The sequence below is a fragment of the Cotesia typhae genome, unplaced genomic scaffold, assembly GCF_013202065.1.
Source record: "Cotesia typhae breed Kobodo isofemale line unplaced genomic scaffold, CoteBio_Ctyphae contig_36, whole genome shotgun sequence".
Lineage (NCBI taxonomy): Eukaryota > Metazoa > Arthropoda > Insecta > Hymenoptera > Braconidae > Cotesia > Cotesia typhae.
This window is the reverse complement of record NW_027423744.1, coordinates 2,146,503-2,172,715: the sequence shown is the minus strand read 5'-3', so window position 1 is coordinate 2,172,715 and position 26,213 is coordinate 2,146,503. Positions and strand designations below refer to the sequence as shown.

Here is a 26,213-nt window from a genome sequence, read left to right as displayed (position 1 = left end):
AACCTATTTTTCAGAGTACCAAACGAAAAAAAAAATATACTTTTTTTTTGAATCACCCTAAAATATATATTTAAAAAGTACGATTGAAAAAATATTTTTCAAGTGATGCAAGATCCACAGAAAACTAAAAAAATTGTTAACTTTTTTTATAATAGTTACTTTTTTATCCATTTGTTTATTAAATACTTTTATTAGATTGTTCACTTTTCTTATCGAAGCACTGTATGGATTATATTTTTATGTATAACTTCTTAAGTAACGCCTTCCTAGATTTTTTTTATAACAAAATATTCAATTAACAAAGTTCTTATTTGATTTGTTCAAATCAATCATTCAATAAAAAATTTACTAAATGGAATGATAGATTTGAATAAAGAAAATGTAAAAAAGTAATCAATGCTTTAAAAAATGTGTGGTATAAATCATAATTATCAATAAAATTAATTTATTTTTTCACTAAACCGATTCAGCATTCTTTGGAGTTGGATTCAATGGCACACTAGCTTGAGCTTGAGCTTTTTGTTCTGCGCGTCTCTTGGCTCTTCTTCGACGAGCTTTTGCATCAGCACCAGCCGCAATGGTATTATTATAGAAGTATTCTTCTATTTCCGACAATTTTTTACCGTGAGTCTCGGGAAGTAAAAGCCAAACGAATACCGCTGCACCAACAGAAACACCTGCGAAGAACCACTGGATAGCATGTGAACCTAAAAAATTAATTAATAAAATTAATGTTTATAATGCTAAGATCAAAATCCATTTAAATAGTACATAGAATTAAGATAAAATGAATAAGTATTTACAAAAATTTCTCAGTCCTAAATAAATATAGTTCATTATAATAATAATAACCCGTGTAAAAAAAAATCGTCTTAAAATTGTCGTTTGTTTAAGATCTTAAACGTGATACAAATGAAGACTATTTTAAGACTTTTTTAAGACGCTAAAAAAAATTCTGAGAGCAGATTTTTGAAATTTGGTTATCGAATTTGTCATGAAAATTAATTTTTAAACGATTTTACGACTTTCTAATCGCTACATTTTTGAGTACGCTCTTTTTAAATTGAATTTGAAATTATTGAAAACTTATTATCGGACAATTTTAAGACTTTTTTAAGACGCTCCGTTTTAATGTTCCCAGGCTCTGTCGCTGTTAGCTCATCTTAAAATAGTCACAAAAAATTTTTTTAAAACTTTTTTAAGATTTTTTTAAAACTATTTTAAGATTTTTTTCAAGACTATTTTGAGATTTTTTTAAAACTATTTTAAGATTTTTTTAAGACAATTCTTAGATTATTTTACGACTCTCTATAATAATTTTCCGGAGCTGTCACTATGATATCGTTTTATTTTCATAAAAAATTCGAGGATCAAATTTCAAAAATCTGCGCTCGGAATTTTTTTTTATCGTCTTAAAAAAGTCTTAAAATAGCCTTGGTTTGTGTCACGTTTAAGATCTTAAACAAACGACAATTTTAAGATAATTATAAGACGATTTTTTTTTATACGGGAAGATTATTTTTTTTCTATAAGTAAATTAGCTAAGAATAATATCTCTTTCAAGATGCTAAATTTTGCTACGACGACCTATGAGCATTCATTTGTAGTATCAGCTATCCGGTTTTGGAAGGATTTACCCCCTGAGATTGTAAACGTTCTTAGTTTAGAGACTTTCAAAGTTAAATTATTTGATTTTTTATTGAGTAATGAATAGTTAGAAATTAGTATGCTGGAAAATAATATAATAACATGATGTATATAATAAAATAATGTATTTTTTTGTTTTTAAATGCAATCTGTTTTATATATTTTATTAACACTTCAAAATTTATTGTACTTATTTGAACACTATCTATGTATCTGAAATTTGCCATTCGGCTCAACGCCTTGGCATTAAAACTAAATAAATAATTTAATAAATAAATTATAGAGATGAATTGTATTAAAATTTTTAAATTCATATGAAGGATATACCAATAACTCATTGTTGAAAGTATTGATCAAACTTTAAGTGAGTAGATATCACCATGGTAATTAAGTATAGATCGAAAAGTGGTGCAAAAAATTGACCTTTTTTTATCTTTTATGAAAATATGTTAATTTATAATGTTTTAAAAGTCTTTTTAAAACATTGGTTTCATAAAAAAAATTTTAAGAGTCGAGAATTGAAATTTTTTGGTTTTTTCATTGTTATTATACCATTTTCAACGTTTTAAATCATGTAAAATAAACATGAAATGACTTATATTGTAACGATTTGATTTCAATAGCATGCTTAAGACAGATAAGACTTTTTTAACTTTTTTAACTTTAAAAGTTGTATACTGTAGATATTTTCAAGTGACCTAAATTTTGGATAGTTCTTTGAATTGAATACAATTAGTTAGAAAATTTTCAAAAAAATTAGAAAATAAAAGATTATTAAGTAATTCATTGAGTACGCGATGCTGAATAAATAGTTATAGATTAAAATTCGGTAGTATTAGCTGTATTTATGTCTTTTATTTGTATCTCAAGCTTTATTTCTATTCTTTAGTGGATTAATATGGAAGAAAAAAGATATTTATGTTTTCAAGTTACTCGAAAGCATGTAGAGCACATTTCTTTTTAGAACACAATTTCAAACGTATAAAATAGTAAACGAAGAGAAAAAAGATTAAAAATAAAAATGTTACATTTTTGACGTTTCTAGGAATCATTTTTTCATTTTGAGAGACCTTTAAAAATTTTTTAGTAATTATTTATAAGTGGGGTCAAACCTATTTTGGCCATATTTTGGTGAAAAATTAAGATTAAGAAATTTTTTTTATTCTACTTGTTTTTACGGCGGATTTATGATAACAAATATCGTGAAAAAAAAAATAAAGATTTCGATGGCTTTTTTGCCTTCCCCTTGAAAAATTGAAAAAAAAAAAAAGTTGAATATCACAATTTCTAAAAACATTTACAAATTTTTTTGAAAATTTATTAAAATTGTGATAATCAACTTTTTTTTTTTTAATTGTTTATTTTTTCATGTATTTATAAAAAAAATATATTAATAAAATCAAATCAAAATTTCGTTCAAAAAAATGAAAATTGAAATGGTTGACCTTACTTGTAAATATTTACCAATTTTTTAATTGAACTCATTTTTAGTGATAGTTCTCAAAGCATGATAAATCAATATCGATAACTACAATTCTAATACGTCGTATCCCACATTTAGAAAATCTTATAGTAGACGGTGAAAACGGTTCGTTTTTAACATTCATTAAATGGGATTTGACAGATGAAAATATTTATTTAAAAATAGTTATTAAACGATTTGACCTTTAAAATTTTAATATGACGTGGATAGTGTTGTTATGATTCTATTTAAAAAAAAAAGTCAATTTGTCAAATTTTGTAAGATACGACGTATAAGAATAGCAGTATCGATATATTTTTGTTAGACACTTGAAAAAAGTCGTTTTTTGTGTCACTTAAATAAATAAGGTATCTGCGTGAAATAACGCGTAGTTAGTTAAGAGATACTTATAATGAAAAGAAAATATGTTCTATAAACTATAACTAAAAAATGGTAATTTTTACAATTAAAGTAAATGAAATTGAATCAATAACCATGTTCATCTTAAAGTATAAAATATACAGGGTGTCTCTGAAGTGGCGGGAGTAATTGTTGGGGTCGATAGAGAAAAAAATACTGAATCGAAAGTTCCTGAGCCAAAAATTTTTTTGGGCCATAGAATTTGAGTTATGAATTAAAAACGATAGCCAATCAGAAGCGCGCTATTCGAGAAATGAAAATGAGCGGGGAAGTAGAGGAGACGCGAGAGTGAGATGCTGCAATAGCAGCTTACTCGCTCACACAAAGCCGAGCATGAGAGAGGGATTGTGACGCTATGAGCCGAGTACGTAAGTGTGAATGAGTGGATGTATGAGGTCGCAAGCGGACGGCTTAATGTATGAGTGTGTGTCCGTGTATCGCAGCATTATTGGAGGCGTTGTAACGCTGAATTAAAGCTAACCGGGTACTCTAAGACAGAGGAAAAAATTTTAATTTTTATTTTTATTCGAAAAATTTAATAAAAAAATAAAAAGGCCCAAGATTTAACCAGACCCACAGAATTTACGGAGAGTAAATTTTTAATTCTCATTTATTTTGCTGGGGATTATTTTCAAATACAAAAAAAAAAAAGGCTAAGATTCAACTGGAATCTTAATTGCTTAATAAAAGGAGTAAAGTGTAATGATGTGAATGCAAACTAATAACATTAAAGTAAAGTTATCCTTGAACTGCCGAAACACCTGTAGATTTTTTTGAAATGATTTCTTTGCTAAGAAAAAGGGAAACTAAAATATCAAAATTACTAAAACGTGAATGCCATTTCTTTTTCATATTTTCTTCGACATTTTACCTGTCAGTGAATAAAAAGAATATTTAAATTGAAATATCAAAATTATAAGGACTTGAATTCAATGTTTTGTTAATTTATCATTTGACATTTTACCTATCAATTAAGTGATAAATAATTTAAATTAAAATATCAAAATTATCAGGGCTTGGGTGCGATTACTACTTAATTTGATACTTGGGATTTTACCCGTCAATTCATTAGAAATTTATTTCAATTATAAGATCAAAATTATGAGAACATGAGTGCGATTTATTTTTAATTTATTATTCAGGATTTTAACAGTCAATTGATTGATAAACAACTTTAATTAAAATATCAAAATTATCAGGACCTGAGTTCAATTTTTTTTTTTTTTTTTAATTTATTATTTATTTACCTGTCAATTAATTAAAAATAATTTTTATAAAAATATCAAAATTGTTCGGACTTGAGTTCAATTTTTTTCTTAATTTATAATTTGACATTCTACCTGTTAATTCACCGATAGATAATTCTAATAAAAATATCAAAATTATTCGGACTTGAGTTCAATTTTTTTCTTAATTTATAATTTGACACTCTACCTGTTAATTCACTGATAGATAATTCTAATAAAAATATCAAAATTATTCGGACTTGAGTTCAATTTTTTTCTTAATTTATAATTTGACATTCTACCTGTTAATTCACTGATAGATAATTCTATTAAAAATATCAAAATTATTCGGACTTGAGTTCAATTTTTTTTTAATTTATCATTTGACATTTCGCTTGTTGATTAAGTGATTAATAATTTTAATAATAATATCAAAATTATCAGGACTCGAGAGCGATTTTTTTAGTATATTTTTTTACATTTTACCTGTCAATTAACTGATAAATAATTTCAATTAAAATATCAAAATTATTCGGACTTGAGTTCAATTTTTTTTTTTAATTTATTAGTTGACATTTTACCTGTTAATTAACTGATAAATAATTTTAATAAAAATATCAAAATTATCAGGACTCGAGAGCGATTTTTTTCAATTCCTTATTTGACATTTTACCTGTCAATTAATTAAAAAATAATTTTAATTAAAATATCAAAATTATTGGGACTTGAGTTCAATGTTTGTTTTAATTTATTTTTGACATTTTACCTGACGATTAATTGAAAAATTATTTTACAGAATAATTCCCAGCAAAATAAATGAGAAATGAAAGTTTTCCATCCGTTTGGTTGGGTCCGGTTGAGTCTTGGGCAATTCCTTCTGTTTTCAAAAATTATTCCGAGCATAAGAAATAAGTAATAAAAATTTTCTATCTGTTCGTTTTGGTCCGGTTGAGTCTGGGGCCTATTTTCTTTTTGAAATAATTTTGTCAATTAATAATTGATAATAAATTTTTCAATCAGTTTTTATCGTCTTGTCAAGATTAGGCTGATTTTTGTTCAATAAATTTTTGTTTGTTATTGAAAAGAGAAAATAAATTTTTTGCATTCTTCTATTCTTGGCTCTGGTCGAGTCTTGGGCATTTTTTCGTTTTTAAAAATAATTCCTAGCAAAATGAATGGGAAATAAAAGTTTTCGATCCGTTTGTTTGGGTCCGATTGAGTCTGGGGCCTATTAATTTTTTTTTAAGAATAATGTTGTTAATTAATAATTGATAATAAAATTTTTCAATCAGTTATTCGAAGTCTGTTTGAGATTGGGCCTTTCTTTTCAAGGAAAATTAATCTTGGTGATCAAGTAATAAAAAATTTCTATCCGTTTATTTGGGTCCTGCTGCGTCTTGGGTCTATTTTTTTTTTTTCTTAATAATTTAGTTAATTAATATTTAGAAATAAAATTTTTCGATTTATCTTTTTTCGGGTCCGGTCGAGTCTTGGGCAATTTTTTTTGTTTCGAAAAATAATTCCCAACAAAAAAACAGGAATAAAAGTTTTCTTTCCGTTTGTTTGGGTCCAGTTAAGTCTGGGGCCTATTTTCTTTTTTTAAAAAATTTTGTTGATTAAAAATTCATTATAAAACTTTTCAATTATTTTTCTTGCTCCAGTCGAGATCAGGCCCTTTTTCAAAGGAAAATAATTTTGCTGATTAAAAATAGAAAAACAAAGATTTTCAATTTATTTTATTTCGGGTCTGGTCGAGTCTAGGGCATTTTTATCGTTTTCAAAAATAATTTCCTGCAAAATAAATAAGTAATAAAAATTATTTATCCGTTTGTTTGGGTCCAGTTGAGTCTAGGGCCTCATTTGTTTTTTTAATTAGTTTTGATGATCAACAATAAAAAATAAAATTTTTGGATCATTTTTTCTGGGTCCGGTCGAAATTGAGCCTTTTATTATAAAAAAGTTAATTATGATGATTAAAAATGAATAGTAAAATTTTTTTATTCATCTCCCTTTCGGTCTGATGGAGTCTTGGGCATTTTTTCGTTTTTAAAGATAATTTCCAGCAAATTAAGTAAGTAATAAAAATTTTCTATCCGTTTGTTTAAGTCCGGTTAAGTCTGTGGCTTATTTTCTTTTTTAAATAATATTTGATTAATAATAAAAAATAAAATTTTTAATTAGTTTCTCTTAGTCTGTTTGAGATTGGGCCTTGTTTCGAAAAGAAATTAATTTGGCTGATTGAAAATGAAAACAAAATTTTTCAATTTATTTTTTTTTTTGGGTCCGGTCGAGTCTTGGGCGATTTTCTTCGTTTTTTAAAATAATTCCCATCAAAATAAATAAGTAATTAAAACTATCTATCTGTTTGTTTGGGTCCGGTTGAGTCTGCGGACTATTTTTTTTTTTTTAAATAATTTTGTTGATTGAAAATTAATAATAAAATTTTTTAATCATTTTTCTTGCTCCAGTCGAGATTGGGCTCTTTTTTAAAGAAAAATAATTTTGCTGATTAAAAATAAAAATAAAATTTTTTCATCCATCTCTTTTTGGATTCCAGTTGAATCTTAGCCTTTTTTTTTTTTTTTTTTGTATTTGAAAATAATCCCCAGCAAAATAAATGAGAATTAAAAATTTACTCTCCGTTTCTGTGGGTCTGGTTAAATCTTGGGCCTTTTTATTTTTTTATTAAATTTTTTCGAATAAAAATAAAAATTAAAATTTTTCCTCTGTCTTAGAGTACCCGGTTAGCTTTAATTCAGCGTTACAACGCCTCCAATAATGCTGCGATACACGGACACACACTCATACATTAAGCCGTCCGCTTGCGACCTCATACATCCACTCATTCACACTTACGTACTCGGCTCATAGCGTCACAATCCCCTCTCATGCTCGGCTTTGTGTGAGCGAGTAAGCTGCTATTGCAGCATCTCACTCTCGCGTCTCCTCTACTTCCCCGCTCATTTTCATTTCTCGAATAGCGCGCTTCTGATTGGCTATCGTTTTTAATTCATAACTCAAATTCTATGGCCCAAAAAAATTTTTGGCTCAGGAACTTTCGATTCAGTATTTTTTTCTCTATCGACCCCAACAATTACTCCCGCCACTTCAGAGACACCCTGTATAGTCTAGACGCTGCATTACCTTTTCGTAAACTTTTGAAGTCGGTGTACAAAATGAAATTATTATGTTTTTTGACCCACTGAAACCGAATATCGTAGTTATTTTTTCGAAATTCCGGGTCATTAATTGTTTATAACCATTTGTTTAAAAAATAATTTTTTAGGGATTGGTTATTTTTTTTTAATATTTTGGGCAATTTGAAGATGAAAGTTACTCTTATAAAATTTTCTTAACTTTGATGATTAATTACATGTAAATAAATTACGTAATACTAGGTTTTATTTACATGATCGTAAAGAAGAATACTCCAAGTTTTTATTAAAACAATAATATCTCGTTGTAATTTGTATTAAATAAAAAAAAAAGTGATCAAAGTTAGTGTATTTATTGAGTAACGCACTTGACTCGGCGGCGCATGCCGTTACTCAATAAATGCAATAACTTAGATTACTTTTTTTTTATTTAATACAAATTATAACGGGATATTATTGTTTTAATAAAAACTTGGAGTATTCTTCTTTACGATCATGTAAATAAAACCTAGTATTACGTAATTTATTTACATGTAATTAATCATCAAAGTTAAGAAAATTTTATAAGAGTAACTTTCATCTTCAAATTGCCCAAAATATTAAAAAAAAAATAACCAATCCCCCAAAAATTATTTTTTAAACAATTGTTTAAACAAATGGTTATAAGCAATTGATGGCCCTGGATTTCGAAAAAATAACTGCGATATTCGGTTTCAGCGGGTCAAAAAAACATAAAAATAATTTTATTTTGTACACCGATCTCAAAAGTTTACGAAAAGGTAATACCGCGTCTAGACTAATAAGTTAATTTTTAATTTAACTTGTTAAAGTAAACTGAAATTATCCGACTATGTTAAAATAAGACCTCATTGTAAGGTTTTAAAATTTTTAAAATGTTTAATTTTCTATTTGTCTATGCGAAAAATTATCATTTTTTTAATATTTAAAGATAAGATACTTAAATAATTATGAGTATAAAAAGTTGTTGTTGATCAAATTGGATATTTTTCATTTTATCACAAATATCGCCAAGGTAAACTAATTTTTGTTTTATAATTTCTAGATTTATAATTAATATAAATGTTATTACAAACCTCCTAACAATGTAGATAAATCTCGGTAACTCTGTACCGCAGCAAACATAAGTACATTAGCCATAGCATAACTGACAGATTGTGCGACACCTCGAATTTCGGATCCAAAGAGTTCAGCAGTCATGGTCCATGGAATAGTCAACATCCCAATCATCGACGTACATACATAAAGTAGAAGACCCAATACAGGTACCCAGTTGCCACTCTCACTACCGTTTTTGATTTGTAAGGTAAAGTATCCTGATACTGACATACAAACAGCCATTCCCAACGCTGAAATTATGCAAAGTGGTCGTCTTTTTGTACCGTCTCAAAAGCCATGTATTTACCATCGAGCATAAGAAACGTGTGAGACCAACTAAAATAGATGCAGTGTATTCATTGACACCGGATTTTACTTCCTGCAGAATAAAGAAAACGATAAATTAAGCTTATATTTTACCATTGAAATAAATTAAAAAAATGAATGACAATGTACCTGGAACCATGTGACAGCGTAAAACAAAGTGATGTAAATACCAGAAAATTGTTGGAACAAGAAAAAGATTATAAGAATAATCATAGGTTTCCATCCAGTTGGTTTCAAGAAAGCTCGGAGCTTTGTTGACAAACTTCCTCGTTTACTTCTTCTTTGCTCACTCAATTTTATTTCATTTTCTTTCATAATTGTGATAAATGCTTGTTCAGCCGGTGAAATTTTTCCAAATCCTTTTTCTTCGGATTTATAAATTCTTGCGAGGGATTTTTTAGCGTCATCTATTCGGCCTTTAGACACCAACCAAACTGGGGATTCCGGAACAAAAAATTGTACTAAAAAGAGTGGCACCACTGCATAAATAGTTGCCAACCACGCGACTAGTCTCCACGGTAAGTAAGCGCCTTTCAAATACGACAGTAGCATTCCAAGTGACGCCAATGTTGGTCCAAATGACATCAAAGATCCACGAAGATCTGGTGTTGCTACTTCTGTTATGTAAACTATTGAGGGCGATGTTGATGTGGCTATCGCTAATCCCGTTAATAGACGGCCCACTAATATCATAGGGATGTTTTGGGCTGTTGCTATTAATATCCATCCAATTATACAAGGTATCGCACCTAGTTGAAGAGTTCGAATTCGGCCAAACGCTTCCATTAAGAAACCGACTATTAAAGAACCTATCGGTACAGCAACCACAATAATACTAGCTGAAAAATAAAATAAATTACTTCGATATTATTTCAGAACTTATTTTTTTTTTTATTTATTTAGAAATATATGTCAAGGCAAATGCCGAATGGCAAAGTATATACATAAATGTTTTATATAACATGTAACATAGTATCACGTAAGAAGTATAATAATTTTTGGTGAGCATTTAAATTTTATTTATAATTAAAATTTAATAATTTATTTGATAAATTCAATTAGAATATTTAAAATTTTAAAAGAACAATTTAATCTTTTGAATATAGTTTGATGTGACCGGCACAATTTAAAAGGGAATTTTAAACAATAATGATAATCAATCATCCTTTAGCTCGAGTTCTAGCAGATACTCAAACATTTTGTTTTTGAAGACTTTTAAGCTCTGTGAATTTAGAACTTCAGTTGGTAGATTTTTCCATAGGCGGATAGTTGATACAACAAAAGAATGTCCATAACTGATTTTGACAAAATTATGATTATTTAAAAGTTAAAACTACCTTATTTTCAATTATAAAATCAACATGATTAAATTTAATTTCTATCCACATATTCTTTTCTTAATGTTAATCAAAAATTGAATTAAAAAAAAAAAAATTCAGTTGTCAATTTTCCGACTTTATAAAAAAATTCTTGTAAAAATAATAAAAATTCTAAAATTGAAATTTTTTCTCAGAGTTTGTTATCAAATTTAAATGTAAAATAAAAAATCGCTACACTTATTTCGATAAAATTTATAAACAATTTGTAGTAAGAATTTGATCATTCCCATTAAGCTCCATATTAAATGAAAAATGTATCTTTGATTATTTTCAATATATTAATCTTAGATGCGATACTGTAAAAAACAAAAAATTTAGAAAAATGTCTGTTAATATTTATCTTTCGATTTTTTATCGTTAAAAGTAAAGTGGCCTCTATTTTTACAAAATTATAATTCTGAAATTGCAGTAGGTATCTGACAATTTTTTGATTTTATTTAAAAAATAAATTTTTAATGAGAAAATATTTAAAAACTCCGCTTAAGTCGAGTATTTTTAATAATTTTGATGTACGGAAATTTTTTGATAATTTACTTCGTTATAATTTGTTAGTTAAAGAAAATCATAATAATTTTATATTGTCTCTTAATTTCAGTATTTATTAATTGAGTTTCTTTGTTTAATATTTTTTTCGGGCAATAACTTACGATCGTACATAAATACTGGTCATGCCATTATCCATTCTTAAAACCTTCAGTTATAAAACTGATCGAATATTAAAAGACGTATGTATTTGTATCTTCTATTTACAGACGGCCACAAGGTGATCTAATAAACTTCTAGTAGATAATCTACTATAGGTAATCTAGGTAATCTAAGTAATCTAGGTAATCTAGGTATAGGGAATAGGTAATCTACTATTCAACTTCTTCGTTGAATTCGGAAAATTCTATCCACATTTCAAAAATATTGTGATTATGGGTGATCTAAATTGGAACTTGTTAAAGTCAGACAGAGCATCAGTTCATCTTAAATCATTCATCACAGAGTCTTCTCTTTTCAATGTGCCTTTTGATTCAATTTACCACACATCTGTAACCGATTCATGGTTAGATGTGATTATCATAGATGGTCAGGAGAAGCTGGGAAATTTTTCAAAATCATTGTCACCGTTTATAGGAGGTCATGACTATCTCCAATGTGACTATAATCTGAAGACAGTAGAAAATGCTAATAAATCTGTTAGTTTTCGAGATTTCAGACACTGTGATCATCAAGCCTTAGCTGAAATGCTGAGGACCAAATTAATTCAGTCAAATCCAAGTAGTGTGATGTCAGATCCAAATGAACTTGTAGCCTACTTTTCAGATTCAGTTATTGATACAATGGATCTCTTTGCTCCAATAAATAAAAGGACCTTGAAACGTAAAGCAAGTCCATGGATAACTTATGAACTAAAAACCGATTTCCATACTCGCGATGCTCTATATAAACGAGCTCGCAGAACTAGAATTTCACACCTACTTACTCTTTATAAAATAAAAAGAAAAGAATTAAAAACTAAATTGAACAATGCGCGTGACAAATATCTCAGAAATGTCTTAGAAGATGAATCTCAAGGAACAAACATCTGGACCAAGTTGAAACGGCTGGGCATTATTAAAGAAAAGAAATCATCTCCATTAGATCATTTTGATGCTGATGAATTAAATTTGTTTTATTCAAATACTTTAACTAAGCATCCTTTATGTACTCGAGAGTTTATTGAAGATCTACACCTGCATCATGTAAAGAATGTAAATTGCAGTTTTAGTTGGTCAAACATAGATATTGTTGACGTTACTATAAGCCTCAAATCAGCATTACAAAAATCAAAAGGTAAAAGTCCAGACGGTTTAGATTTAAGATGGCTAAGAGACCACATATCACAAATATCTCTCTTTCTTATGTCGATCTTTAATTGTTCATTGAACACATGCCTGTTTCCAGATGCTTGGAAAACAGTCTTCATTGTTCCTTTAAATAAACTGACACCACCAAAGTCATTGTCAGATATTAGGCCCATAGCAAATCTACCTCATCTAGCTAAAGTGTTCGAGCGTATTGTTGCAAATCAGGTAGTCAATTACCTCGAAAAAAATGATTTACTAGACAAACACCAATCAGGTTTCCGCAAACATCACAGCACTCAAGCCTCATTACTAAAATTAACTGATGATATACGTCTAGCTATTGACAGAGATGATCTAACTTTCCTCATATTATTCGATTTCACAAAGGCTTTCGACTACCTAAATCCTAAAATATTATTCATAACAATGTTTGAGATGGGCTTTTCCACCGAAGCAATTCTTTGGTTTCATTCGTATCTCACGGGTAGATCTCAGTCAGTTGTGGATCTTGAAAATCATCTCTCTAGACAGATTGCCACAACATCAGGAGTACCGCAAGGATCTATTCTGGGACCAATCTTATTCCTAATTGTTATAAATGGAGTATCAAAACGTTTAAAGCACTCGAAATATGGATTATTTGCAGATGACAAATTTGCCTACCTGCATTTTAAACTCTTTAAATTGAAAGAAGCCTCTTTTCATATACAGTCTGATGCCCAGGCTGTTGCTGATTAGGCTCGTGAAACTGGTCTTGAAATAAACTATACAAAGACCAAAGTTATGATCCTAGGAAGCAAACGTAAACTAAAATTATTAGAAAACTGTGAGCTTCCACAAGTCATCGTTGATGGACACATTATCCCCTACGTCTCTACAACTAAACACCCTGGTCTTCATTTATCGAATGATCTCTCATGGGATACTCATGTGGCTCAGCTTTCACGTAAGGTTCATGCTACGATTAACAGTTTAAAGCACAGGAAAAACATTTTGTCTTCATCTATACGCAAGATGCTAGTTACTGCCACTGTTTTACCAATCATTGACTATTGCTCCATTGTCTTACTGGATTCTTCAAAAGGCTTGATAACAAACTGCAGCGTCTAATGAATACCTCTATTAGATTCATATACAATATCAAACGTGATGAACACATCACACCATATCGGCGTTTATTAAAGTGGTTGCATATAAAGTCACGAAGACTGTACTACTAGGCTTGTTATTTCTATAAGTTACTTGACTCAGGACAGCCGAAATACTTAAGGGAGATGTTCATCGAAGAAGACCCAAGCATTAGACGATCTGATAGAATAGCTGAAAGGCAAAATAGGGTCACCTTTAAGACACCAAATTACGTCACAACCAGCTATGAAAACTCCTTTATTGTTTCAACTATCCGCCTGTGGAAGGATCTACCAACTGAAGTTGTAAATTCTCAGAGTTTAGAAATCTTTAAAAACAAAATGTTTAATTATTTGCTAGAATCTGAACTGAAAGATCATTAAGTTCTCATCATCTTTTAAAAATTTCTCTCAAGCTGTGATGGTTATGACAAATTAAATCTCAAACGTATCAGGCTGTTTATGTATGTCATCACATTAATCAAATTGCTGTGTCTCAAATTATATATTAAACTTTATTTACTCATTAAAAATTTTCAAAAATTTAAATAGTTCTTATGTGATACTATGTTACTATGTTATTATGTTATATAAAAATTTTTGTATACATCTTGCCATTTGGCATTTGCCTTGACATATTTTTCTCAAATAAATAAAATAAATAAATAAAATATTCACAGTGTTGCTTAATCATTTAAATTTATGATGGTTCTGCAAGACTGTTTAAATAACATCTGTTGTTTTGAAGACTTAAGTTTCGAATTTATACACTAAAAACTTAATATTTAACCAAGCGTTTTCCTAAGAAATCTATTTATACAAATTAGACTTTACTAGTAGTCTGAATTTTTGTTTTTATAACAAGATTACAAAGATTACGTCAATGAAAATCAAATTTACAGAGTGAATTCTTATCTTTCAGATGGCTTTTGTAAACTAAGTGCAATTTTTGAAACATTTGTCTATTAGGAAATGACTTTTTTGGAAGAATTATTGTAAAAAAATGATGAATCTATTTTTCAAAGTTACAAGAAAAAAAAATAAAACTAAGAAATGGAGAGTTAATCTATACTTCAATCAGGATGGACACGTATATTTCACCCTTGATATGTATGACTTTGTGTGATGATGAATTTTATTCAGTTTTCAATGTGTCAATACCAATGACTCATCATAAGTTATTAATTATCAAGTATAAGTCGTGATGTGAGATAAAAAATGTGCTCGTCATTAGACGTCAATTGATCAGCTCAAAAAATTATCAACAGTCATTTTTTTTTTTAATTTTTTAAAATTGAACGAAAAATTTTTGACATTCATTACGCATTTAATTTATTGAATAAGTTAGATTTGATTTTGAATTTTTTGGTTTTTGAGAAAATTTTATTTAAAGTATCATAAAAACTAGAAAAAGTTATAAATTTGTGATTTATCAGAACTTTTTTGCGAATAAATAGACACATCCATTTATAATTAGTACAATAAATTTAAATGCACTAAAAGTGGCTTTTTATTTAATTTATTTTCTTTTTAAATTTCAGGCGCATTTTTGTCATAAAAAAAAAAGTTCATATCATTGACTGACCAAAAAAATAAAGTTAATTGGTGAGACATTTGACTGAAGTTAAAAATTACGTTCATTTTACATCAACGATCAATTTTTTTACTCATTATTTGAAAAAATAAAATTTTTCGGCTTTTTCATTAAAAGTATAAATATGTTTATATAATTATTCTGTAAATTTGGTAAGATTTATTATTTCCATAAAAAAAAATGGAAAATTACAAAAAGGGAGCCGTTATTTTATTTAAATTAATTTGCAGATATCATATCTACATTTAATATTGACGTTTTGAGACTCTCGAAAGGTTATTCTAATGATGTAAAAGTACGCGTGGTTATATGTAAATAGTTTATCGTATTTTAGCGACTTGACCGATTTAACTCATATTTGTATCAATCAAGAGGTCTTAATCTTGTCGGCCGTCAAATATGATTCACATTTAAGATCAATGGGTCATGTGGAGCTTGAGAACGGTAGAAAGTTTTGGATCTGGCGTATGGGATTATCGATTGTCCAAATTTTTAGTTACTGTGGGAGTATTCTAGTTTAAAGTTAGTAATTTTCGGTATTTTTTCAAGTTCAATAAAAAGAAAATAATATTTTTTAAAGTTTTTTTTTTTTTTCAATTTTTTTAAAATAGCTAAAGAAAATTTCGACATAAAGATGGTAGAAATTGAGATATAATGTCAATCATGTTGAAAAAATATTTTTGGAAAGATCTGTTCAACTTTTAATTTTTTTTTCTAAATTTTTGTGTATTCTGAAAATTTCAATGTCTAGTAAAAAAATGAACTGTAAAATTTTTTTATTCCAGAATATACAATCTCCAGATTAAAAATATTCTCTTGTAAAAGTGCAAAAAAATTGAACATCAAAACTACTTCAATAAATTTATTTTTGGATTTTTATGGTCAAAAATAAAAGTGGACCCCTCTTCTAAATGACTCTTCATATTTCACACCTTACTAAAATTATTTTATTAAAAACAAAAAAATTTTTTTAATTTGAATTACCTGTCCATGATGTTTCTACTGTGGTAGCTTTAAAACCAGAATCGCCAGTTTCCAAATGAGGAATCAAAATAGCCGAATAAGCCATGCTAAGCCCCACGACAATGTGAAAAGATGTCGTCAAAATACAAGCAATAATCTGTGAAAAAGAAATTGTTTTTATTTAAAAAATAATTGACAAACATGGCAATATGCAATATTATTTATCGATTTATCTATTCTTCTGAATAAAAATGATTTCCTTATTATAAATACTCAGAAGTAGATTTATCTTATCCGATCATTGAATGATTTCCTAGATACAATTATAAAAAAAAAAAAGTAAGATATCTTTGATTTGAAAAACAAAATTTTTACCTCAGGTACTGCATTCTTGAGTTGCGTCCTTTCGACATAGCCTTTGTTAAGACTTCTAGAGGATACAATAGCATCCTTGAAGCACTCTCTTTCATTCTCTTCGATATTTTTCGAGGCCTCACGTTCAACACTGCGATAAAAACAAATGACAACTATTAAATTTCTCTACAAATTAAATTAATCATTTATGACATATGACAGGCTGAATAAATTTATTACATTTGTTGCAGAAAATATTAAATGAATATAAAAACACTCATTGGTATTGTTCATTTAAATATTTATTTCAAAATAAGTTACAATAGACGATCATTATTTTTATTAACAATCATATGTTAATGTGTTACATATTACTATTACTATATTGACGGCGAGTGATTAGCTTGCCATACATTGAGTTAGGTCCAAAGTACAAATGTTCAAGTGTCCTCAACATACAAATAAAATAATAAAAAATATGCATTTGTCATTTAATACCAATTGTGTAAAAATTTTTTTATTATTATTATTATTATTATTATTATTATTATTATTATTATTACTGCTAATAAATATTTTCATTAATAAAACTTGACATCAATAGATAGATTTTAATCTTAATAATGCATGCAACCTTCTCAATTAAAATTGAAGAGAAATAAACATGGATCATTTTTTATTTCATAAAATCTTTATAATTTTATTACTGCGTTTGGCAAATATTGATTAGTAGTTAAATTTTAATCAAAAATATTTTTATACAATAAAACATTTAATTTTAGATACTTATAGGCTTAATTGAAATCAATTGATATTTCATAATAGTTTTTACTCTTCAAATTAAACTAAAAGAAATTTTTTTCTTAAATTTTATGTAAACGTAAAAATTTAAAACTAAATCTTTAATTAAACAGTAAATTAAATTTTAATATGATCAATAAAAAAATTATAATTTTATTTTTATTCTCAGAGATATTTCCTTAAAGCTTTAAAATTTGTAAAATGAAAAAACTTATTTATTTTTAAAGAAAAATTTAATCCTCAACAAAAAAATCTGATTACAAATTTACACAAGTTCAATCGTTTCCACCATATCATAAGTTAAATATTGATTTATTTTCAATGATTTTACTTTTTAATCAATATTTAGAAATGAATTAAATATATTTTTAAAGAAAATTAAATTTTTCTCAAAACAAATTTCATATAATTATTATCTCAAATGTTATATGAAAGATTGAAGTTGGATTTATATTAAAGTAAATTTGTTGAAAAATGATAAAAGATTTTCTTGTAGATCATTTAATTGCTTCTAAAAATGAGACATTTTATGCCTAATTAAATATTTTTCAAGTGTCTTTTTTCTGCTTGGCTGAAAATTTTGTTTTTAGAATTGAAGAAAAATACATTTTTCAAAAAGTATTTTTGTTTTTTGTATATTATACAACTGAAATTCAAATTCTAATTATTGAACTGTTAATATTAATATTTAGAGCTCAAATTTTTGTATTTTAACTTTTTTTTTTAGACAGACACACAGTGATGCCCCCAAAGAAAATCTTGTAAAAATTTTAAGAATTTAAAAAATTGACATAAAAAGAAAACTTTTTTCTTTTCAAATCATGTCTTCACATTTAGAATACAAAAAAATTATTTGAAGTCGTTACACTTATTTAGATAAATTTTATAAGCCATTTTCAGTAAGCATTTAATTTTTTATCATTACAAACATTAAAACAAATTTAAAAACTTATTTCAATGATTTTTATCAGAAACTTGCTATAAAAACAAATCATAATAAAATAGATAAATAAATATACATTCAATTTTTTTGGCCTAATCTAATGTGAACTCAAACTGTTTTCTATGGGGACGGAATCATTTCGATGAGTCATCAATTCACTGACAGTGTAAACAAAATATTTGATATACTTTATTTTTAGATTATTAATTACCAAACAATTGCCCCGACTAGAAATTTTAATGTAAGACCTATTGGGTCCTTATTGGGCTGCCTAATAGAGACCCCAAATAGGGATGTTACGCAAAGTCATATGTGGCCCTCATTGGACAATCCTCTCAGGTCCCAATGGGGAAAAACCCATCAGAACCCACTCCAAATTTTTAAAGAAAAATATATTATGATCTTCGAAAAGATTAAAAATAATGTAGGATTAGATACTCATGTTATATTACTCATTAGTATATTTAATTTGAATTGAAACAAAATCATTGGTCGGAAAAATCCTTGTCGAGAGTTGGGCTCGAACTTGCGTCCTTAGGGTTCTTAGTCGTTCACGTTACCACTGGTCCAAACAGGAATGTTGACCAATTCAATAGGTTAACTGATACATTATTCATGCTATACTCAAGCTTTTACAAATTGTTTTTTTATTTATTCACTTTTCTGGCGTGAACATACAATTTTTGTATAAATTAAATAGAAAATTTTAAAATAAAAAAAAACTTGACTGAAAAATCCAAAAAAATTGAAAGAATCAAAAATAAAATTCCTTAAAACTGTCCGATTTGATTTGGGATCCGAACAAAAACAGTTTCACTGTAAAAAAATCGCGCCAAGTTCACGTTCATAAGACTATTAAGAAAAAAATTTTATTTTCTTACAAAAGATATAAAATAAAAAAATTAAAAAATCCAAGTAACCGATATGGTTGTATATGATTTTCGAAAATTAAAAAAATTTTTTTGTAAATTTAAAAATTAAAAGAAACAATTTTGGAACGTATTTAGTGTGCGTAGTTACGAAATATTTCACTTTTATGAAATTCCTAAAATGTATCTACTAGGACACTTAAAAAAATTCAAGTACACAATAACGCACACCAAGTACGTTCCAAAATTGTTTCTTTTAATTTTTAAATTTACAAAAAATTTTTTTAATTTTCGAAAATCATATACAACCATATCGGTTACTTGGATTTTTTAATTTTTTATTTGATATCTTTTTGTAAAGAAATAAAATTTTTTTTTCTTAATAGTCTTATGAACGTGGACTTGGCACGATTTTTTTTTACAGTGAAACTGTTTTTGTTCGATTTCAGTTTTTTTGTAATTATAATAAAAATTGACAATTTTAATTTAATACATTTCCGGTGGCAAACTATCCCCTTTAAGCTATAGTTCATGTAAAAGTTATTCTTGCGCCGCCTGGCGTGTGTAATTGCAAGCTGTCAAATATCTTTTTTCACTATAGTTTCCCATCTATTATAAGATTAGCATGCATCATTATATTATTTAATCTCTGGCCGTCCGCTTTTTACATAAGAAAAAGTTAAAATCTAAAAATCTGGGTCGCTATAGTTTGTGCTGATTATTTTTAATAATTTTAAATAGAAATTATAAAGATAATTGATAATAATCAAGTAATACGCGTAATAAAAAGCATGAACTACTATTATAAAATATCATATAAAAAAATCAAATTAAATTTGAAAAAAACTTGTAACCTCAAAAAACCGTTCTGCTTACGGTATATACACACTCGGTAGTCTGGCTTGAGAACGGAACTTGGCGCCAGATTCTACCGAATCTGTTGATCTTCTTTATGCTAACATAAAAACTTTTATTTTCAAGATTAAAATTTTGATGAAATGCATATTATTTAAAAAAATTTTTATATGGATAAAAATTTAATTATGAAAAAATACCGATAATGAAAATTTTTTTATACTGAGAAAAAAATTGGAGTATGAATTTTGTTTCAGCAACATTAAAATGTATTTCAGTCTAAAAACTCAGTATTTGGATTTAATCAGCACAGAAAGAAAAATTTCTTGACTGGAGAACAATATTCTTGGCTCAAGAATATTTTTGGGTACCGGAAAGAAGACCGAAGCTTGTTGCTGGAAGTAAAATTTTTCTCGAAATTCTATTCTTGGTGGAAGTAATTTTTTATTAATTCAAATCATCATAAATACTTGATACAAAAATTTTTATCGTTGATCAAGATTTTTAGATACCTTAGGGAATCAACGCCACCTAATTCAGCTGAGAAAAAAATCTTCCCATTTGACATGTTAATCAATAAAAATATTAATGAAAATTTACTTCTATCAAGAACTAAATTTTTTGTAGCAAGAGGCAGAATTTTCTTAAAACAAGATTTTTTTGACTTAAATAAATTTTTTGGATCTAGATATGTATTTCTTGAAGCAAGGGAATTAATTTTGTTGGAATAAGTGAAAATTCTTGTGTCAAAAAAAAATTTTTTTCAATGTTGGATGAATTTTTTCTAATTCTTTTCTATTCTTAACAAATAATTTTTATTTTTGTTTCTAATTAATTTATGACAAATATATTCTAAGAATATAAGCTTACACATCTTTGGGCGATTAATTTTTTATATAAATAAACGACTGCCTAAATATAAAGATTATTTCTTCATGGATCTATTCACAGTTTGGGTTAAAATAATTGGGTTCTACTACGAGCCCAGTTAGGAAAACCCATCGATGCAATATTTACATTACGTTGAGAAAATCATCTTCGGTCTCATACAGGTTTCACTTGGGAGAACTTAGCGATTTTATTTTTATTTTTCGTTGGCTTATCTCTCTTAAGTTCCACCCAGGACCCTATTGGGAAAAATTTAATAAAAATTATAATTTTTACGTGGGGATTGCCCAATTAAGGGCTAATTAGGCAATTATAGGGATTTCCCATTGGGCATGCCTCTTCGGGACCCAATCAGATCCAGATGTATACCCTGGGTAATCCCAAAGTAATTTCTAGTCGGAATGTGGTCAATTAATAAACAAAAATTCTTGTACTGATACTAAATAAAAAATTTTTCTGTTTTACATATCAAATTTATATTTAGAGCGTTTGTAATAAAAAATTAATTCATCTATCAATAGTAAATTTTATTAAACATTAGCTTGTTTGATAAATTCCCGCGTGACCTTAGTTATAACTATAATAAATTAATAAACTCAATAAAATATGACAATTAAAGTATTAGCTTGAGCTGCATGATGACAAAAAAATTTTACAATAAAATTCACGTGTAGAATAGATGCGCTGGAGTATTGTATTTTATAGACATCTGTATATTTGCGGATATAGACGTGTACACATGCATAAATTATAACATATCATGTGTCAGATTAAACAACCGTACTCGTTTTGCAACAAACGTCCTCAGCGTATCATCATCTCCATTTAATCCTTAAACAAGCAGACAAATCAAGAATAACATTTCGCAGAAGTTAAAAATTTTTATCGTGTAACATATTTATTTTTTTATTTGAATAAGAAACATTTTTTCTATAATCAAATAAAAATAATGAAATATGGTAACTTAAATTCATTAATTACATTCTTTACAATTTTTCAGTCAGTAATTGATTAATCGATAAGACTTAATTTTTATTATTGTTAATCACTATAAACAGTATTAGAATTAAATATCTAATTATTTAAAAAAATGTTTATAAAAATATTTTATCCTTATCTGGTCGTTTTTATACTGTTATTTTTTAGCGATAACGGTCAACAATGACCTCGGCAAAATAATAGTTAACAATGTAACCTCGAACTTCAATACTAATATGTTTGTGAACACATTATATTTGCAGATAATAATACGCAGATGGATAGTACATATATATATATATATTTTTCTATCTTTATGGTAATAGATATTTACATTCACATTTTTATTTATGTAGATCGTGACTTATCATCGATTCACGATTTAAAAATTTATATGTGAGTCAAATGACATACAATAGAATGACAATAAAATTGTGCATTATTGTGTCAACAAAAAAAAAGTAATAATGAATTCCTTATATTACACATATTACGAAAATATATAATTAAATTTTTATCATATTATCACTGATCTGATGAGTCACCTATTTTATTTCATTTTCATTTGTAAATTCTTTCTTAATCGAAAGCGTACACAAACAAAATTATTTATGCTATCCAATCAAGGAGTATTAATAACTTTATCTTATGTTTATTCATTAATTGTCTTGTTACTTTTCTTATATTAAATTTAAATCAATTTAAATCTTTCACTTAAAGTGGTTCCAACATTTATAAAAGTTAGATTAATTTTTTTGGCAATTTCTACAAAATGTATTATTTGAACAGTAAGTACAATATAATTGTACTTAAAATGTAATTAAATTTACATTAAGTTCTTGAATTGTTTAAATATCAGCTAAGTTGCGATGGATTAAGTTACAACAGGTGAATCTACTTACACTGATATTTAATACGAATTAATTTATATCAATTACACAAAGCATTTAATAAATAAAATATGAGTAAAGTAAATTGAATAAGTTATCAATTACATATTTTTTTGCAATAAATTATTACCATACTATATAAGATACATTTATACTAGAATTGTGCAATAAAAATAACTTTATTTTTGGCTTAATTGAAAAATTTTTTGGAGTTAATTGAGAAATTTTCAAAATCGTTAAAAATAAAATTTTTTTTTTTATTCAAATATTTTTTATCTTAATAGTGAAATGTATTTTTAGTATATCCTAATTTCAAAACACAGTAACTGAAAATTTTAAGATTTAAAAAAATTTTTCTTATTAAAAAAAGTTTGCACGCTAAATTGATAAAAAATTTGATTTATGAATAGAAAATACTTGAATATAAATATTTTTAAGGAAAATTACTTGAAATTAAGGTCTAAAAGTTATAAGAAATAAAAATTTTGCAGTTACTGTGTTTTAAAACTAGGCAGCCGAGTAGCTCAAGATTTTTAAACTTCAGAGACTTTTTAAACATCAAAGTAGCGTACCTTAGATATTCTTGTGTGATCTGTAAGCATGAATATCAAAGAATGATGCTCAATTTTTTCTTTCAAGTTGACATATATTATAAAGATTAGAAAAAAATCATGAAACAAATAAACGACAGGCGGACAATGATAATTTCTTATTTTTGGATTATTTTAGAATTTTTATCAGTTGTTTTATTCAATTGAGAAGCCATTCTAAATTTAGGCCACTTGAAAATTAGGTTTACTACTTTGACATTTAAACAAATTTAGAGTCATCTCTAAAACATCAGCTTGAAATTTTCAGAATCAGTATAATTAACAATGTAAAAAATAATAAAACTACAAACTAACAAAAATTTGATTTTTTACTGTTCTAGAAGTATTAGAAAATTACGAAAACTGAAATGACTATTTTAGATTTTGTTTAACAAATCAATTAGTTTATAGATATTATATTTAAAAAAGTATATTAAAATTTTCGTATCATTTATGCAGATGGATTTTTTTATTAATTTTCTTTTCAAAATTTATTTGTTAAAAGAAATCAAGATGATTGATAAGAATGGCTCTTAAAACATGATAAACTAGCATACTTTCATAGGGGACTCGTAAAAAATACAATTTTTCGCGTTACTCTAAATTTACATAACTTTGTTATTTTTTTTCTAATTTTTAAAAAGTAAAAATTTATGTTACACAATAAATCTTTTTAAAAATTAAATCAAATACCGTACTGAAATCCGCAAATTTCAGAGTATTAATTTCTCAAACAAATAAATTTTCGGAGTATTAATTTTTAAACTAATTGATATTATAAACAAAATATTGCATTAATATTTTTTTAATTTTAACTATAAAATAAACAAAAACATTTTTTATAACATTTTGTTTTTTTAAGAACAATTCTCAAAATAGTCAGATGTCTAGTAATTTCAGTATCATACAATAAAGCAAAAATAACCTCCAAATAGAAAATAGCAAAAACTATTTTGACATAATTACATCTATGTTTTCTTTTAATTTATCAATGGTATTTCTTATTTTAAATTGTATACAATGTTATCTACATAGACACGTGAATGACATAATAACTACTTAGTGTAAAATCTTATGCAATAAACTCCTCATTAAAATACAAACTTAACACTAAAAGTTGTCAATAATTATTATTATTTTCTCAACATTAATCTTACCTTAATGAGTATGGATCCATTGTTGAAACAAAAGATTTTCACAGCCAAGTCAAAAATACTGATATTGAAAAAAATTAAATTAAAGGAAGATCAGTGTGAAGCGTCTCAAGATCACTCGAAAAAAAAATATTATTCTTCGAAATTGTAAATTATAAATTGTAATAAATGTATTCAATCCACTGGTTTTATAGTTAATTACTTCCTATTTATTATTTTTTATATTTATGTTTTAAGGCACTAGTTTGACGTCATTTCTTCGACGGAACCAATCAGTTGCTATCATAATTATTAAGTATTTCTGCAAGCAAAAAGAAAAATTAATTATTGAGTATTTTCGTAACACTGCATAAAAAATAAAAGTGAGTATGTGCAAAGTAATGTGATTTATTAAACAGTAAACAATTTCAGTGAAGGTAGATAGATTATAATTAAAAAATGTATATGTATGTATATTATTATCGGTAATAAATCAACGATTATACAAATTTAACGTAGTTTATAAAAATTTAATATACTTAATATAATGCTCTAAATTGTAGCTGACATTTAAAAAAAAATTTTTTTATATTTCAAATAACCTATTATTGAGAAAAAAATTTGCATTCATCGTTTTTATTACACTTTTAAATTTTTATGTAAACATTTTTGTTATAATAAATAATTTTTTTCAAACGATATAAACAGATGACATTTTATAAATTGTTGAGTTAAAAAATTATTAAAAATAATTAAAACTGTGTAAAATAAATTAAAATTACAAATTATCATTAACAAAATTTTTTATAAATAAAAAAATTCATAACACTGAAGTTGACAGATATTAAAAATTTTTTGGAATTTTATAGCAACTAAATTATTAAAAAAAAATTTAATTAAAAAGTTTCACATGTATTGTAATTAATTTGTTAAAAAAATTCTTTAAATTGACAGCTGACCGCTAACTTCAGTATTATAAAAAAATCCACATAAACATTTCACTAGTTGCAAAATAAATAAAATATTCTGAATAATTAAAACAATAAAAACTATAACACGAAATGGGCAGTTTAAAGAATAGTTAATCAATCTATGAAAATTAACCTACATTTCAACCGCTCTGACATGGAAATTGAAGCAAAAAAAAAAAAAGTAAATATAAATATGTACATAAACGAATTTATAAAATAAAAAGAAAGTAATAGGTCGCTCCAAACGAGATCACAAGATACATATAACATACAACAAACCTCACTGACTCACGACTAAATGCGACTGAATCTAAAGCCAAAGCCAAAGCCTTCAGAACTAAACGTTAAGACTGAAGACTGGTAAAGACCCAGACCAAGAAAACTAAGAACAACCCACCACACACCACAGGAACCAAACTAGCTTATAGTATCAAAAACCATATGACATTACTTTATCCACACATACGCACTCTGACAGATGCATAACTCCACAACTAAACTCCACTTGTATCATGTCACTTACATCTTTACTTGTAAAATAACAGTGAAAGAGCTTACGATGTGATAGAATATAACAGATAGAAAACTAAACGAAACGGACAATAGACGTTGACTTTCTGAACATAGAACGTTATAATAATAATAATAATAATAATAATAATAATAATAATAATAATAATAATAATAATGTAC

At 26.6% G+C, this 26,213-nt stretch overlaps 1 protein-coding gene across 1 annotated transcript; it reads right to left on the bottom strand.

The window, feature by feature from the left end:
- Positions 1–155: 155 nt before the first annotated feature.
- On the bottom strand, positions 156–25,937 carry LOC141526631 (facilitated trehalose transporter Tret1). Its single transcript, XM_074241679.1, is given in 8 exon segments — positions 156–707; positions 9,005–9,305; positions 9,307–9,405; positions 9,483–10,192; positions 16,270–16,405; positions 16,624–16,753; positions 24,574–24,871; positions 25,800–25,937. Coding segments are annotated over 7 exon segments (1,647 nt in total). The 5' UTR covers positions 24,594–24,871; positions 25,800–25,937; the 3' UTR covers positions 156–456.
- Positions 25,938–26,213: the final 276 nt, after the last annotated feature.